Below are 13,152 nucleotides of genomic sequence, written 5' to 3' on the forward strand. Positions count from 1 at the left end.
CCCCCGTTTTGCCCATGATTATTTAGTATTTTTGGTATGTTATTAGTGTCTTCTTCCATGAAGATTGATGTAAAGTATTTATTCAGCTCCTCTGCCATTTTCTAGTTCCCCATTAGTATTTCCCCAGCCTCATTCTCCAACGGGCCTATATTGACTTTGACTTCTCTCTTCCTTTCTATATATTTAAAGAAGCTCTTACTGTCCATTTTTATATTACTTGCTAGTTTACCCTCAAAGTTTATTTTCTCTCTATTTATTTTTTGGTCATCTCCTGTTCGTTTTTAAAACTTTCCCAATCCTTTGGCTTATCACTAATCTTTGCCACATTGTATGTTTTTTCTTTCACTTTGATACTATCCTTAACTTCCTTGGTTAACCATAGTTGGTTTATCTCCTTCCTACAATCCTTCTTCTTCACTGGGATATATCTTTGTTGTGAGTCATCAACTATTTTCTTAAACATTTGCCATTGTCCATCAACTGTCTTTTTTGCTAACCTCCTTTCCCAGTCCGCTGCTGCCAACTCTGCCCTCATCCCTTTGTAATTACCCTTATTTAAGTTTAGCACAGATGTTTCCGAACTAAGTTTCTCATTCTCAAACTGAATGCTAAATTCCACCATATTATGGTCACTGTTTCCTAGGGGATCTTTTACTCTGAGGTCATTTATTAAACCTGCCTCATTACACATTACCAGATCTAAGATAGCCTGATCCCTGGTTAGATCTACAACATATTGTTCTAGGAAACTGTCCCGAATACACTCTGAATTCTTGCTCGTGGCTACCTCTGCCAATTTGATTTTCCCAATCTACATGGAGATTAAAGTCACCCATGATTAATGTAGTGCCTTTTTTACATGCCCTCATTATTTCCTTATTTATTCTCTGTCCGACAGCATAGATACTGTGAGGGGGCCTATATACTACTCCCACCAGTGTCGTCTTCCCCTTGTTATTTCTTAGCTCCACTCATGTAGGTTCCACATCTGATCCAAGATCATTTCTTGCTATCGCACTTATTCCATCTCGTACTAACAAAGCTACCCCACCACCTTTTCCTTCCTGCCTGTTCTTTCGAAAAGCCACATACCCCTGAATATTTAGTTCCCAGCTTTGATCTCCTTGTAACCATGTCTCTGTATTGGCTATAAGATCATACCCATTAACCTCTATTTGTGCTGTCAAGTCATTTATTTTGTTCCGAATACTACGTGCATTTAAGTAAAGAGCCATTAATTTTACTTTTTTTCCCATTTTTTTCCCCTTTGACCCTATTTGCTGTTGTTTTTATATGTTTGTACACTCTGTCCCTTCCTGTCACACTCTGAGTATCATTACCTAAGTAGCTGCCCTGCAATGCTGCCATATCCTTTTGCTTTGTAAGCCTACTTATCCCCTCTCCAGAATGCCCCCCTCTATCCTTTATGCCAGGTATGACCCAAAACAATGGAGATTTTCCCCTGATTCCCATTGGCTCCAGTTGTGCTAGGGCTCCTTGATGCCACACTCGGCCAAATGCTACCTTGATGTCAAAAGCAGTCAGTCTCCCTCACCTCTGGAGTTCAGCTCTTTTGTCCATGTTTGGATCAAGGCTGTAATGAAGTCAGGAGCTGAGTGGCCCTGACGGGATCCAACTGAATGTCAGGTTATTACTAAGTGCCACTTGATAGCACAGTTGATGACACCTTCCATCACTTTGCTGATGATGGAGAGTAGACTGATGGGGCAGTAATTGACCTCCTTTGTTTTATAGGGCCCATTTGAGTTCTTTGCTAAGAATATTTATTTCCTTATTTTAATGTTTGACTAAAATTATTGCTATGAGTCTTTAATTTATTTCCCTGAGTGTTATTTATATACGTATACTAACAATTAATTAGAAGTGTAATTGTAAAAAAAATTGGGCTCAAAATCAAAAGTTTGAAACCAATCAGCTATTAAAATTTTGGAGCAATAACATAATGGGCTTGATCTTATTGAAATGGAGTATCTCGTGGCACATGGCCTTAGTGAGAATTTTTTTCTGCACTCTTCAGCTTTGCAAATTGTTGCACTATATCTGTAAGTGTGAGCTGATAAAGGACAATGGGGCATGTGAGACCTCATTGAACGACGGAACCAGCAATGTATCCCTTAATGAGCTTTAAGGAACAGGAGAGAAACAAATGATGGAGGAGAATGAATTAGAATCAAATCAGGTACAGAAAAATACATCATGAGAGGGAAAGAAATATTGGATTAAGGGAAAGGGAAAGTAAGAATTTTTAAAAAATTGACACTTTTAAAATCTCTAAGAATTGACTACATGCAGAAATGAGATTAGACACTTTAAATTGTTCCCATTCTGGACCAGAAAGGTTGGTTGACATTGCATTAATAATTATCATTTCATTGGAAGAGTACCTAAGGGTGGTATTGTGGTAATGTCACTGGACTAATAATTCACAGACCCAAGGTAATGCTCTGAGGCCCCGAATCCCATCATGGCAGACGGTGAAATTTGAATTCAGTAAGACTGTCGAATTAAAAGTCTGACCACTGTTGTTCCCTTTAGGGAAGAAAATGTGCTGTCCTTACCTGGACTACATGTGACTCCAGACCCCCACAGCAATGTGGTTGACTCTTAAATGCATTCAGTTGTATCAAGCTGCTATGAAGTCTAAAAGGAGTGAAACCGGACGGACCAGCCTGACATAGTCATACTCATGGAATCATACCTCACGGACAATGTCCTAGACATCACCATCCCTGGGTATGTGCTGTCCCACCAGTAGGACAGACCCAACAGAAGTGGCAGCACAGTGTTATACAGTCACAAGGGAGTTGCTCTCAACATCAACTCCAGACCTCACGATGTCTCACGGCATCAGATCAAACATGGACAAGGAAACCTCCTGCTGGTTACCTTTTGCTGATGAATTAGTACTCCTGTATGTTGAACACCACTTGGAGGAAGCATTGGGGGTGGCAAGGGTGCAGAATGTACTCTGGGTTGAGGGAAAAACTTGACCTCCTCCTCGCCAACCTGCCTGCTGCAGATGCATCTGTCCATGACAGTATCGGTGGGATACCCACCCACTGCAGAGCCTTTGTGGAGACCAAGTTCCACCTTTACATTGAGAATACCCTCCATTGTGTTAAGTGGGATAGATTTTGAACAGATCTAGCAACTCAACTGTGCAACCATGAGGTCGTGTGAACCATCAGTAGCAGCAGAAATGTACTCAACCACAATCTGTAACCTCATGGCCTGGCATATCCCCCACTCTACCATTACCACCTAGCCAGAGGATCAACCCTGGTTCAATGAAGAGTGCAGGTGGGCATGCAAGAAGCAGTACCAGGCATACCTAAAAATGTGGTGTCAATCTGGTGAAGCTACAACATGGGACTACTTGCTTGCCAAGCAGCATAAGGAATCAAGTGATAGACAGAGCTAAGTGATTCGACAGCCAATGAATTAGATCCAAGCTCTGCAATCCTGCCACGTCCAGTCGTGAATGATGGCGGACAGCTAATCAACTCACTGGAGGAGGTGGCTCCACATTATCCCCATTCTCAATGATGGGTTATCCCAGCACATCAGTGCAAAAGATAAGACATTTGTAACAATCTTCAGCCAGAAGTGCCGAGTGGATGATCCATCTTGGCCCCATTCGGCGGTCCCCAGCATCACATGCCAGTTTTCAGCCAATTTAACTCAATCCACTTGATATCAAAAAAACGGCTGACGGCACTAAGTACTGCAAATGCTATGGGTCCTGGCAATATTCTGACAATAGTACTGAAGACTTGTGCTCCAGAACTTGCCACGCTCCTAGCCAAACTGTTCCAGTACAGCTACAACACTAGCATCTACCTGGCAATGTGGAAAATTGCCCAGGTATTTCCTGTACACAAAAAGCAGGACAAATCCAGCCTGGCTAATGACCGACCCATCAGTCTGCCCCCCATCATCAGTAAAGTGATGGAAGGGGTCATCAACAGTGCTATCAAGTGGCACTTGCTTAACAATAACCTGTTCATTGACGCTCAGTTTGGGTACTGCCAGGGTCACTCAGCTCCTGACCTCATTACAGCCTTGGTTCAAACATGGAGAAAAGAGCTGAACTCCGGAGGTGAGATGAGAATGACAGCCCTTGACATCAAGGCACCATTTGAACGATTGTGGCGTCAAGGAGCCCTTGCAAAACTGGTGTGAATGGGAATAAAGGGGAAAACTCTCTGCTGGTTGGAGTCATACCTAGTACAAAGGAAGATGGTTGTGGTTGTTGGAGGTCAGTCATCTCAGTTCCAGGATATCACTGCAGGTGTTCCTCAGGCTAGTGTCCTAGGCCCAACCATCTTCAGCTGCTTCATAATGACCTTCCTTCCATCATAATGTCAGAAGTGGGGGTGTTCGCAGATTGCACAGTGTTCAGCCAGCTTGATTGGCGCCCCATCCACAAACAGTCACTCCCTCCACCACTGACGCACAGTGGCAGCTGTATGCACTGCAGGAATTCGCCAAGTCTCCTTCAACAGCACTTTCCAAGCCCACGACCGCTACCATTTAGAAGGACAAGGGCAGCAGACAGATGGAATACCACCACCTGGAAGTTCCCTTCCAGCCACCCACCATCCTGACTTGTAAATGTATCACCATTACTTCACTGTCACTGGGTCAAAATCCTGGAACTCCCTCTCCAGCAACAGTGTGGGTGTACCTACACCACATGGACTGTAGCAGTTCAAGAAGGCAGCTCACCACCACCTTTTCAAGGGCAATTAGGGATGGGCAGTAAATGCTGGCCTAGCCAGCGATGCTCACATACCATGAAAGAATAATAAAAAAAATGCTTTTAATTTTCAAACTTAACTTTTTGCAGTGAGTTTAATGGGCAGGAAGTTCTTTTAGGAAGTGGGGTGCTAAGGGAAAACTGCTGTTTGTGTGAAGCAAACCGTGGAGAACATAAAGTAACCAGAAAGTTCCAAAGGTTCACAACTTGCAGCTTATTTTGTAATTCCTTGAACTTGCTGGGCGATTTGACTATAAGTAACAGTATACATTGTTAAAAGCGCCATTTTTTTTTCAGCAACATCCAAGTCAATATAGCAATTGAATCAATATTTCTCTGTGAAATTGTTAAGGGATTTGGATGTTCATCTGCCATTGTGCCTAACAGTTACATTATTTCTAATTCTGTTACAGAATTCGCTGTGGGAAACATGGAGGAAAGCTGCTTCTTTGAATGTTTGAGCAGCAGAATAGAAAGCCTAAATTCTCTCTCTTCACTCATACTCTATATAATCCATATACAATCTTAAAAGTGTGAAAATTTCATGCAAGTAGAAAGATAATGCGATGTCTGTCCCTGTGATAAGATCTGTTGCTGTTATGAAGGCCAATTGAAATTGTGGATTTAAAAAGAGAAAATGGTACATTTTTAGTGATATCTTGCTAGCATCTTTAAATTTGAACCAAACCAGATTATCGAGAATTAAGTTATGGACGAATGCCTGATGGGGAGGTTTACTACTTCTGGAATTTCTAGAAACCAGAAAGTATGCAGAAATTAAAAATACAAATTCCTTGCAGTCATAACACAAGTTTATCCTTCCCTCTCTGGTTTAGCCTGGTTCAGATTTCATGTAGTCAATGTACGGCACTGCAGATGCACATGTTTAGCTTTAGCATCTTACATTCCAAGTTGATGATGGTGTTTCTCAGGTTTCACACTACAATCATTTGCTTCTTTCATGTCTGTTGAAATCTAATGTTCCCATATTATTCCCTTTGGAGAACATTATTAAGCTTACTATATCTCTGACTATTCTTTTCCTTGTAATCTTGTATATCATGCAAACTCATAAATAAGCCTAAGGTTGCCACTTTTGGTACTAAAAAGTGTCCAGTCTATCTCAAAATACCAAGAAAGAGTAACAGATGAAGCTAGCTGTATAATGCTGCTACTATGCTGCAGCAATACGAATGGTATTCTCCACTAACAGGATGCTGCTGTTAACCCAAGAAGACGTTCTGCCTACTGCACAAATGAGTAATGTGGTATATGAATTTTAGTGTCAGTGTGGTGCAAGTATGTGGGCCATACATCCCAAAGACAGGTGGATCGTATCAAACAACACGTTGCTTCGGCTGTTCGCAACAGACAGAGTACTGACCGTAGTCAACCAGTCTGTGCTCGCAAAATTTAGAACATAGCATCCGACATTAGATGTGATTGCATGATTGAACAGTACTTACTGAGCAATCCTGAGTGTGCTAAGAATTACACTAACAGCCAATTTAAGATTATCAGTTGGGCTCGCAATATGACCTACTTAAGGTGGCTGGAAGCTACATATATTCATACACAGGGCCCTGTCCTCTGCAAACAGAATATTTCCAAGCATTGCACCTTTTTCAATTAAACAAAAGTATGGGGGCAACGGTTCCCTGGTGCATTCCCTATGGCAACACCTTGACCAATCAGAGTCAACTTGCCCTTTTTTTGAATTTAGACGAGAAGCTTGGGGGATAACTGTTCCCTTGTGCATTCTCCACACCATCATCGTGACCAATCAGAGTGCACGTGCCAACCAATCAGCACCCTTTTCTTAAGCATTATAATTTGTTCCCTTTGAAATTTGGTATTGCATCTTCCTGATGAGTTCAAGGTGAAAAACTTTGACAGCATGTCTCCTTTTTCAGCAGTACTCAAATTCTGTACTACCAAGTGACTAATCTTTTTCTACTTGACTATATGTGTTGCCTCTGAAAAGATGGGAGATGCAGCAGGTGGTACATTTGTCAGTCTTGAAATTTTCTACATTTATGATTTGGGATCTCTAAACAGTTGATGACTCTTGCTCTTATTGAATCTCAGCCAGGTCGATATCTTCACATTAGCAGTTGAATGTAAATGCTAACTATATTTAATTCATAAACTGTAATTTTGCTATTAAATGACCATGGCATATTTATTAAATAACTGGTGGATCACCTTTGGCATTGTTCACAGTTGGTAAGTAATAGTAAGTGGAGTTTCAGGGCATGGGAGTATTAGGAATGATGTGTTGAGAGTGTATTATGCTAGGATGCAGCAGTGGTAAAGAGTAACCTTTTGACATTGGAACATCAAGATGGTGGCAGATTGTGGGAGCATTGCTAGATGTGGCAGTACTGAGGAAAGATTTCTGACGGTGGGGTGAGTGGGAGGAGGGACATGGAGTTCTCTGGCGGAATCTAGGATCTGTGGCTGTGGGGAACTTGGGAACTGCAGACAATATCCTAGTATCCAGGAGAATTGGAGGCCTGCATATGATGGTGGTGATTCCAGGAATGCAGTATAGGAAAAAGGTACAGGGTCTGTTACGACTGGGGAGAGTGGTTTTTTTCTGAGCATTGAGTGGGGTCGGCTTGGATGTTAGTTATGCTAACAATGTTTTTTAATTCATTGGATGCGGGCATTGCTAGGCCAGCATTTATTGCCATCCCTAATTGCCCTTGTTCAGCGGGTAGCTAAGAGCACATTGCTGAGGGTCTGAAGTCACGTGGAGTCCCAGACCGGGTAAGGACAGCAGATTTCTTTCCCTGAAGAGCACGAGTGAACCAAATGGGTTTTTACAACAATCGACAATGGTTTCATTGGACTTTTATTTCCAGATTTCTATTGAATTCAAATTCAAATTTGAATTGCCGTGGCAGGATTTGAACCCGGGTCCCCAGAGCATTATTAGTCTAGCAACAATGCCACTATGCCATTGCCTCCCTGTGTGTGGATCTTTGCTCAGCGTGTAGATCTTTGCTCCCTACATGTGGATCTTTGCTAAGTGATGGGAAAGTTGTTGCCAGCCACCTCTTCCTACTCCTGTAAAAGCCACCATGTTGCAGTTTTTGGGAACTGACTTTAGATTGCTGTTGTAATTTGAGGTTCGGTATTTATAAAATAACAAAGCTGATTCTGAGGTCATGATCAAGGATGTAGCAATAGAGCATTTATGGGATTGGGAGGGAATAGTGAGTGGGAGAATCAGGACAGCAGGAGAGAATGATGGGGGGGAATCACGACCAGCAGTGGTGCTATAACAGGTGGTAGGAGGCATTGCAGAGAGTTGAGGGATTAAAGGCCACCAGCAGTTAGAAATGTAGAGAGGTAATGGAAAGAACCAGGCATCACTTCATATACAATTGCGAACCAAACATCAGATAAGTGGCGTGCTTTACACACAGGCTTTGGGCAGGTGCGCTATGGAGAATAGTGTCACAAAATAATTGGGAATTCGCAGTAGCATTAGAAGCAAGTATAATAAATGATAGAAAAAACATTATGGGAAGTAAGTGTTAGACTTGCAGGAAGTCCAAATTGTGCTCAGATTTTTAATGGATAGTATCTACACAGCATATGGTTACAGAAATGATCAAGGTACCTCATAAAGTCATAGAGGTCGACAGCACAGAAAAAGGCCCTTCGGCACATCGAGTCTGCACTGGTCAAACAAGTACCTAACTATTCTAATCCCATTTTACAGCACTAGGTCCATAGCCTTGTCTGCCATAGCATCGCAAGTGCACATCCAAATACTTCTTAAATGTTATGAGGGCTTCTGCCTCTACCACCCTTTCAGGCATTGAGTTCCAGATTCCCATCACCCTCTGGGTGAAAGATTTCTTCCTCACATCCCCTCTAAACCTCCTGCCCCTTGCCTTAAATCTATGCTCCCTGGTTATTGCTCCCTCCACCAGGGTGAAAAGTTCCTTCCTGTCTCCCCTATCTATGCCCCTTATAATTTTATACACCTCAATCATGTCCCCCCTCTGCTCCAGGGAAAATAACCCCAGTCCATCCAATCTCTCCTCATAACTAAAACTCTCCAGCCCAGGTGACATCCTGGTAAATCTCCTCTGCACTCTCTCTAGTGTAATCACATCCTTCCTATAATGCGGATTCCTGAACTGCACGCAATACTCTAGCTGTGGCTTAACCAGCGTTTTACAGAGTTTCAGCATAACCTCCCTGCTCTTATATCCTATGCCTCAGCTAATAAAGGCAAGAATCCCATATGCCTTCTTAACCACCTTGTCTACCTGTCCCGCTACCTTAAGGGACCGATGGACATGCACACCAAGGTCCCTCTGATCCTTGGTACTTCCCAGGGTCCTACCATTCATCGTGTATTCCCGTGCTTTGTTTGTCCTGCCTAAGTGCATCACCTCACACTTATCTGGATTAAATTCCATTTGCCACTGATCAGCCCATCTGACCAGCCAGTCTATATCCTCCTGTAATCTAAGGCTATCCTCCTCACTATTTACCACCCCACCAACTTTCGTGTCATCCGCGAACTTACTGATCAACCCTCCAACATTCAAGTTTAAATCGTTTATATATACCACAAATAGCAAGGGACTTAGAGTGGAAAAACATCATTGCATCATCTTTTTCTCCACTACTCTTTTATATTTATTGTTTAGTGTATTAATACATTTTTTTTAAAACTGAGGGTGATTAAATTGTATGTTTTATAATTTTGATAATTTTCTCATGTAGAGAGTCTTATCTAATTGCTTCTAAGAAGCTACAGAAGTTAACTCATTTTAGATTTATAAAGCTACGTAAAGTATAGTATAATTTAATTGTATGCTTATCAGAATTGCTAAATTTACTTGACAAAATGGCTCCATATGGGTCACAAGTAGCTTTGCCTGTAGCCTCATCATTTATTTAGCAAGCGAGTCATTTATTTCCTGGTGAAGTTGCGGACTTCCATCACTTAATTTTATAACTGTTCAGTTTAGGCACAAATTCACTTATTGTTAGTAACAGTCTGCTTTGCACCATCTTAAGCAAGATGTCCAGCCATTGGAGCGCTGGGCACCTTCTATGGACATTTTCGGAAACTGTTATGCTTTCAGACATTAAGTGGGTGAAGGTTGAACATGGATAAAATGCCTGGATTACAACCATTTCAGTCAGTAGAAGGCAGTGATAAGTTTAATGCTAATTGCTGCCATTCTGGATTCTGATATTTACCACCGTTCCAATGTTACTTAAGCAGTTCGCCATTAGGCCAAAATTACTCGAGCAAAATATTGCATAAAGCAATATTATTACCTTACCGTTAACATAAGATATAGGATTTCATAAACCCATCTGTAATACCATTTGTTTAATGACGACTTTAGAAAATTTGAAATGCAAATTTATTATCTCCCTTTCCCCCACGCCACCCCGCCCCCCACCCCTCACCCACCAGCTCAGGTTCTGCATCACCAACCCTTCCTGTAAGTGGAAATAGTCTTCCCTATAATCCAGAATGTGCTTTAAAATGCCCATTATGTGGATAAACAACAGAATGTTTAGGGATTGTTCAGAGATCTTTATCACTGTACACGAACTAACTAAAATGTATCTATGCAGCCTCATGATTCTCTTTGTCTTTGGGAAGTGGATTTAACATATACTCTGAGATTTAAATTATAATACGTAGGACAGGCAGATGAGCAAAATTTAATACAAAGCAATGTATTTATAGTAAGTATAGTATATAATACTATGGACCTGCACAATAGAACTATTTGCCTCTTGAGCCAAACTATTGCAGTGCAACCATGACATTGGTGATGTGCAAAATTGCTCAGTTATGCCCTCTTTACAAAAAGCAGGATAAATCTAACTAGTCAATCACTAGTCTGTTTCTACTCATCAGGAAAATGATGGAAGGAGTTATCAACAGTGCCACCAAATAACACCAATAATCTACTTGGGTTCCTCTAGACCTGCTTGGCCCCAGGCCTTGTCACAACCTTAATCCGGATGTGGATAGAAGAGCTGAGTGCCAGAAGGGAGAATATTAAGATAGCATTCAACCAAAATGACACCAAGGACCCTAGTAAAACTGAAGTCAATGAGGGCCAAGAGCAAGATTCTCCAATGGCTCGAACCGTAGCTGAGGCAAAAGAAGTTAGTTGCTGTTTGTTGAAAGTCAGTCTTGTAGTGCCTGGACTACACTGTAGGAATTCTTCATTGAAATATTCTCAGTCCAACCATATTTAGCTGCTTCATTGTGACCTTCCCTCCATCGGGGAATCCGGATTATTGACAATTGTACAGCCCCCGTGTGATCATCAAGGATACCAATAAACGGATGCATTTGGATATCTGTACAGTTAACCCAATGTTAGCATGTTAAAATCTATTTTCTTTCAACTGGAACCAGTCACAGATGACTACTACATATGCAGTTTCCTTTTGACACCCAATCACCCAATCTTGTCAAATGTGTTTTTAAAATATTTTTTCTTGAAATATGGGAAACATTGACAATGTCTCATTTATTGTTCATCCCTAGCTGTACTGAGAAACTAGCAGTGGCCTTTTTGAAAAGGCTGGCCATTTTGTTCATGAATCAAGGTTGTTAACCCCTCTGGCACTGTTAATAGTAAAGGAGTCAAAACAATAATCTAATGCAGACGAAAGTATATTTTAGCTACAGAGAGATGAAAATGTAAAGCCTTTCTACAATATCCCTTTGTGTGCAGTTTTACTAGAGGCTTTACTACATTATATTTCCCATTCCCCAAAACCAAAAAATTTCTTGGTCTCTGATGTTTTTCACTGGCGACACAATCAAAATTGGGAGATCAGTGTGGGGAATCATTGCCACAAACATGCATGCTACTAGTCTGTGGCATAGCACTTCAGAGCAACTTTTCTTTATTGCTCTCTTGATGTGTATTCTAAAGTAAAATTAGAGAAACTTAAGATGTCTCATAAAATATTTTACTGTTTTATGTGGGAGAAATGCTCCTCATTTGTTTTTAAATTGCTATACAATAATTCATATCAATACATTTTGTTAGCTTATGTAGTCATTGCAAAACTGGACAGAACATTCGGCACAAACTGTTCTAATTCTTGAGGCTGCTGTTTTAGGATTAGCAAATGTACCTTGAATCCAAGTCATACGTTTTGATAGTATTTTTTAAATTCAGTTTCTGCCCCCCATCCCCATTCCGGTTGACCTTTCAAGGGAGCTCCTTTCTTTAACCAAACAAGAGTAGTGTGAGCTTGGGTACAAGAAGGCTGCCTCCCATGCTCCTTACTAGAATGACATTGGAATAGATTTTCATTTTCACCAAATGGGTGGAAATCTGCCAGAGCACATCACCTGCTCTTTATAGAACTTTCCTGATTCTCATGTCATTACAATTGTTGGAATACCAACTATGTGAGTTTTAGAAAGGCTGGATGGTTTGTCCTGCCAGATTACAGCCTATGTGGTGAAGTCAAAAATCTACCCCATTGTATTCTACAGGTACTGGATCCCATAATCAGGAAACTCGGGACCAAACGTGTGTCGGATTTGGGAATTTTGCGGACTTGGGTCCAAAGGCTAGCATGTGCTTACAATGCATAAAGTAAAGTATGAGGATTAAAGAATAAATGGGGTTTCCCTTTTATTCATTTACAGGATGTGGGCATCGCTGGCTAGGCCAGTATTTATTGCTCATCCCTAATTGCCCTTGAGAAGGTGGTGGTGAGCTGCCTTCCTGAACTGCTGCAGTCCATGTGGTGTAGGTACACCTACAGTGTTGTTAGGGAGGGGGTTCCAGGATTTTGACCCAGCAACAGTGAAGAAACAGCGATATAGTTCCAAGTCAGGTTGGTGAGTGGCTTGGAGGGAAACTTCAAGGTGGTGGTGTTCCCATGTGTCTGCTGCCCTTGCCCTTCTAGATGGTAGCAGTCGTGGGTTAGGAAGGTGCTGCCTAAGGAGCACCTTATAGAGCCTTAGAGGTCTACAGCACAGAAAAAGGCCCTTTGGCCCATCAGGTTTGCACTGGTCAAACAAATACCTAACTATTCTAATCCCATTTTACAGCACTAGGCCCATAGCCTTGAATGCCATGGCATCACAAGTGCACATCCAAATACTTCTTAAATGTTATGAGGGCTTCTGCCTCTACCACCCTTTCAGGCAGTGAGTTCCAGATTCCCACCACACTCTGGGTGAAAAAATTCTTCCTCACATCCCCTCTAAACCTCTTGCCCCTTACCTTAAATCTATGCCCCCTGGTTATTGCTCCCTCCACCAGGGTGAAAAGTTCCTTCCTGTCTCCCCTATCTATGCCCCTCATAATTTTATACACCTCAATCATGTCCCCCTTCAA

At 41.6% G+C, this 13,152-nt stretch overlaps 2 protein-coding genes across 2 annotated transcripts in view; both read left to right on the forward strand.

Moving 5' to 3' along the window:
- Nucleotides 1-11,805, forward strand: part of LOC144679660 (uncharacterized) — a 37,431-nt gene extending 25,626 nt beyond the window's left edge. The window contains exon 2 of the mRNA XM_078540260.1: nt 10,760-11,805. Coding sequence (XP_078396386.1) covers nt 10,760-11,038 — 279 coding nt within the window. The 3' untranslated portion in view covers nt 11,039-11,805. The remainder of the gene's footprint in view (nt 1-10,759) is intronic.
- Nucleotides 1-13,152, forward strand: part of LOC144679659 (tumor protein D52-like) — a 272,612-nt gene that overhangs the window by 158,389 nt on the left and 101,071 nt on the right. The gene's annotated exons all lie outside the window — the stretch shown is intronic.

This window comes from Cetorhinus maximus, chromosome 4, assembly GCF_964194155.1.
Source record: "Cetorhinus maximus chromosome 4, sCetMax3.hap1.1, whole genome shotgun sequence".
Lineage (NCBI taxonomy): Eukaryota > Metazoa > Chordata > Chondrichthyes > Lamniformes > Cetorhinidae > Cetorhinus > Cetorhinus maximus.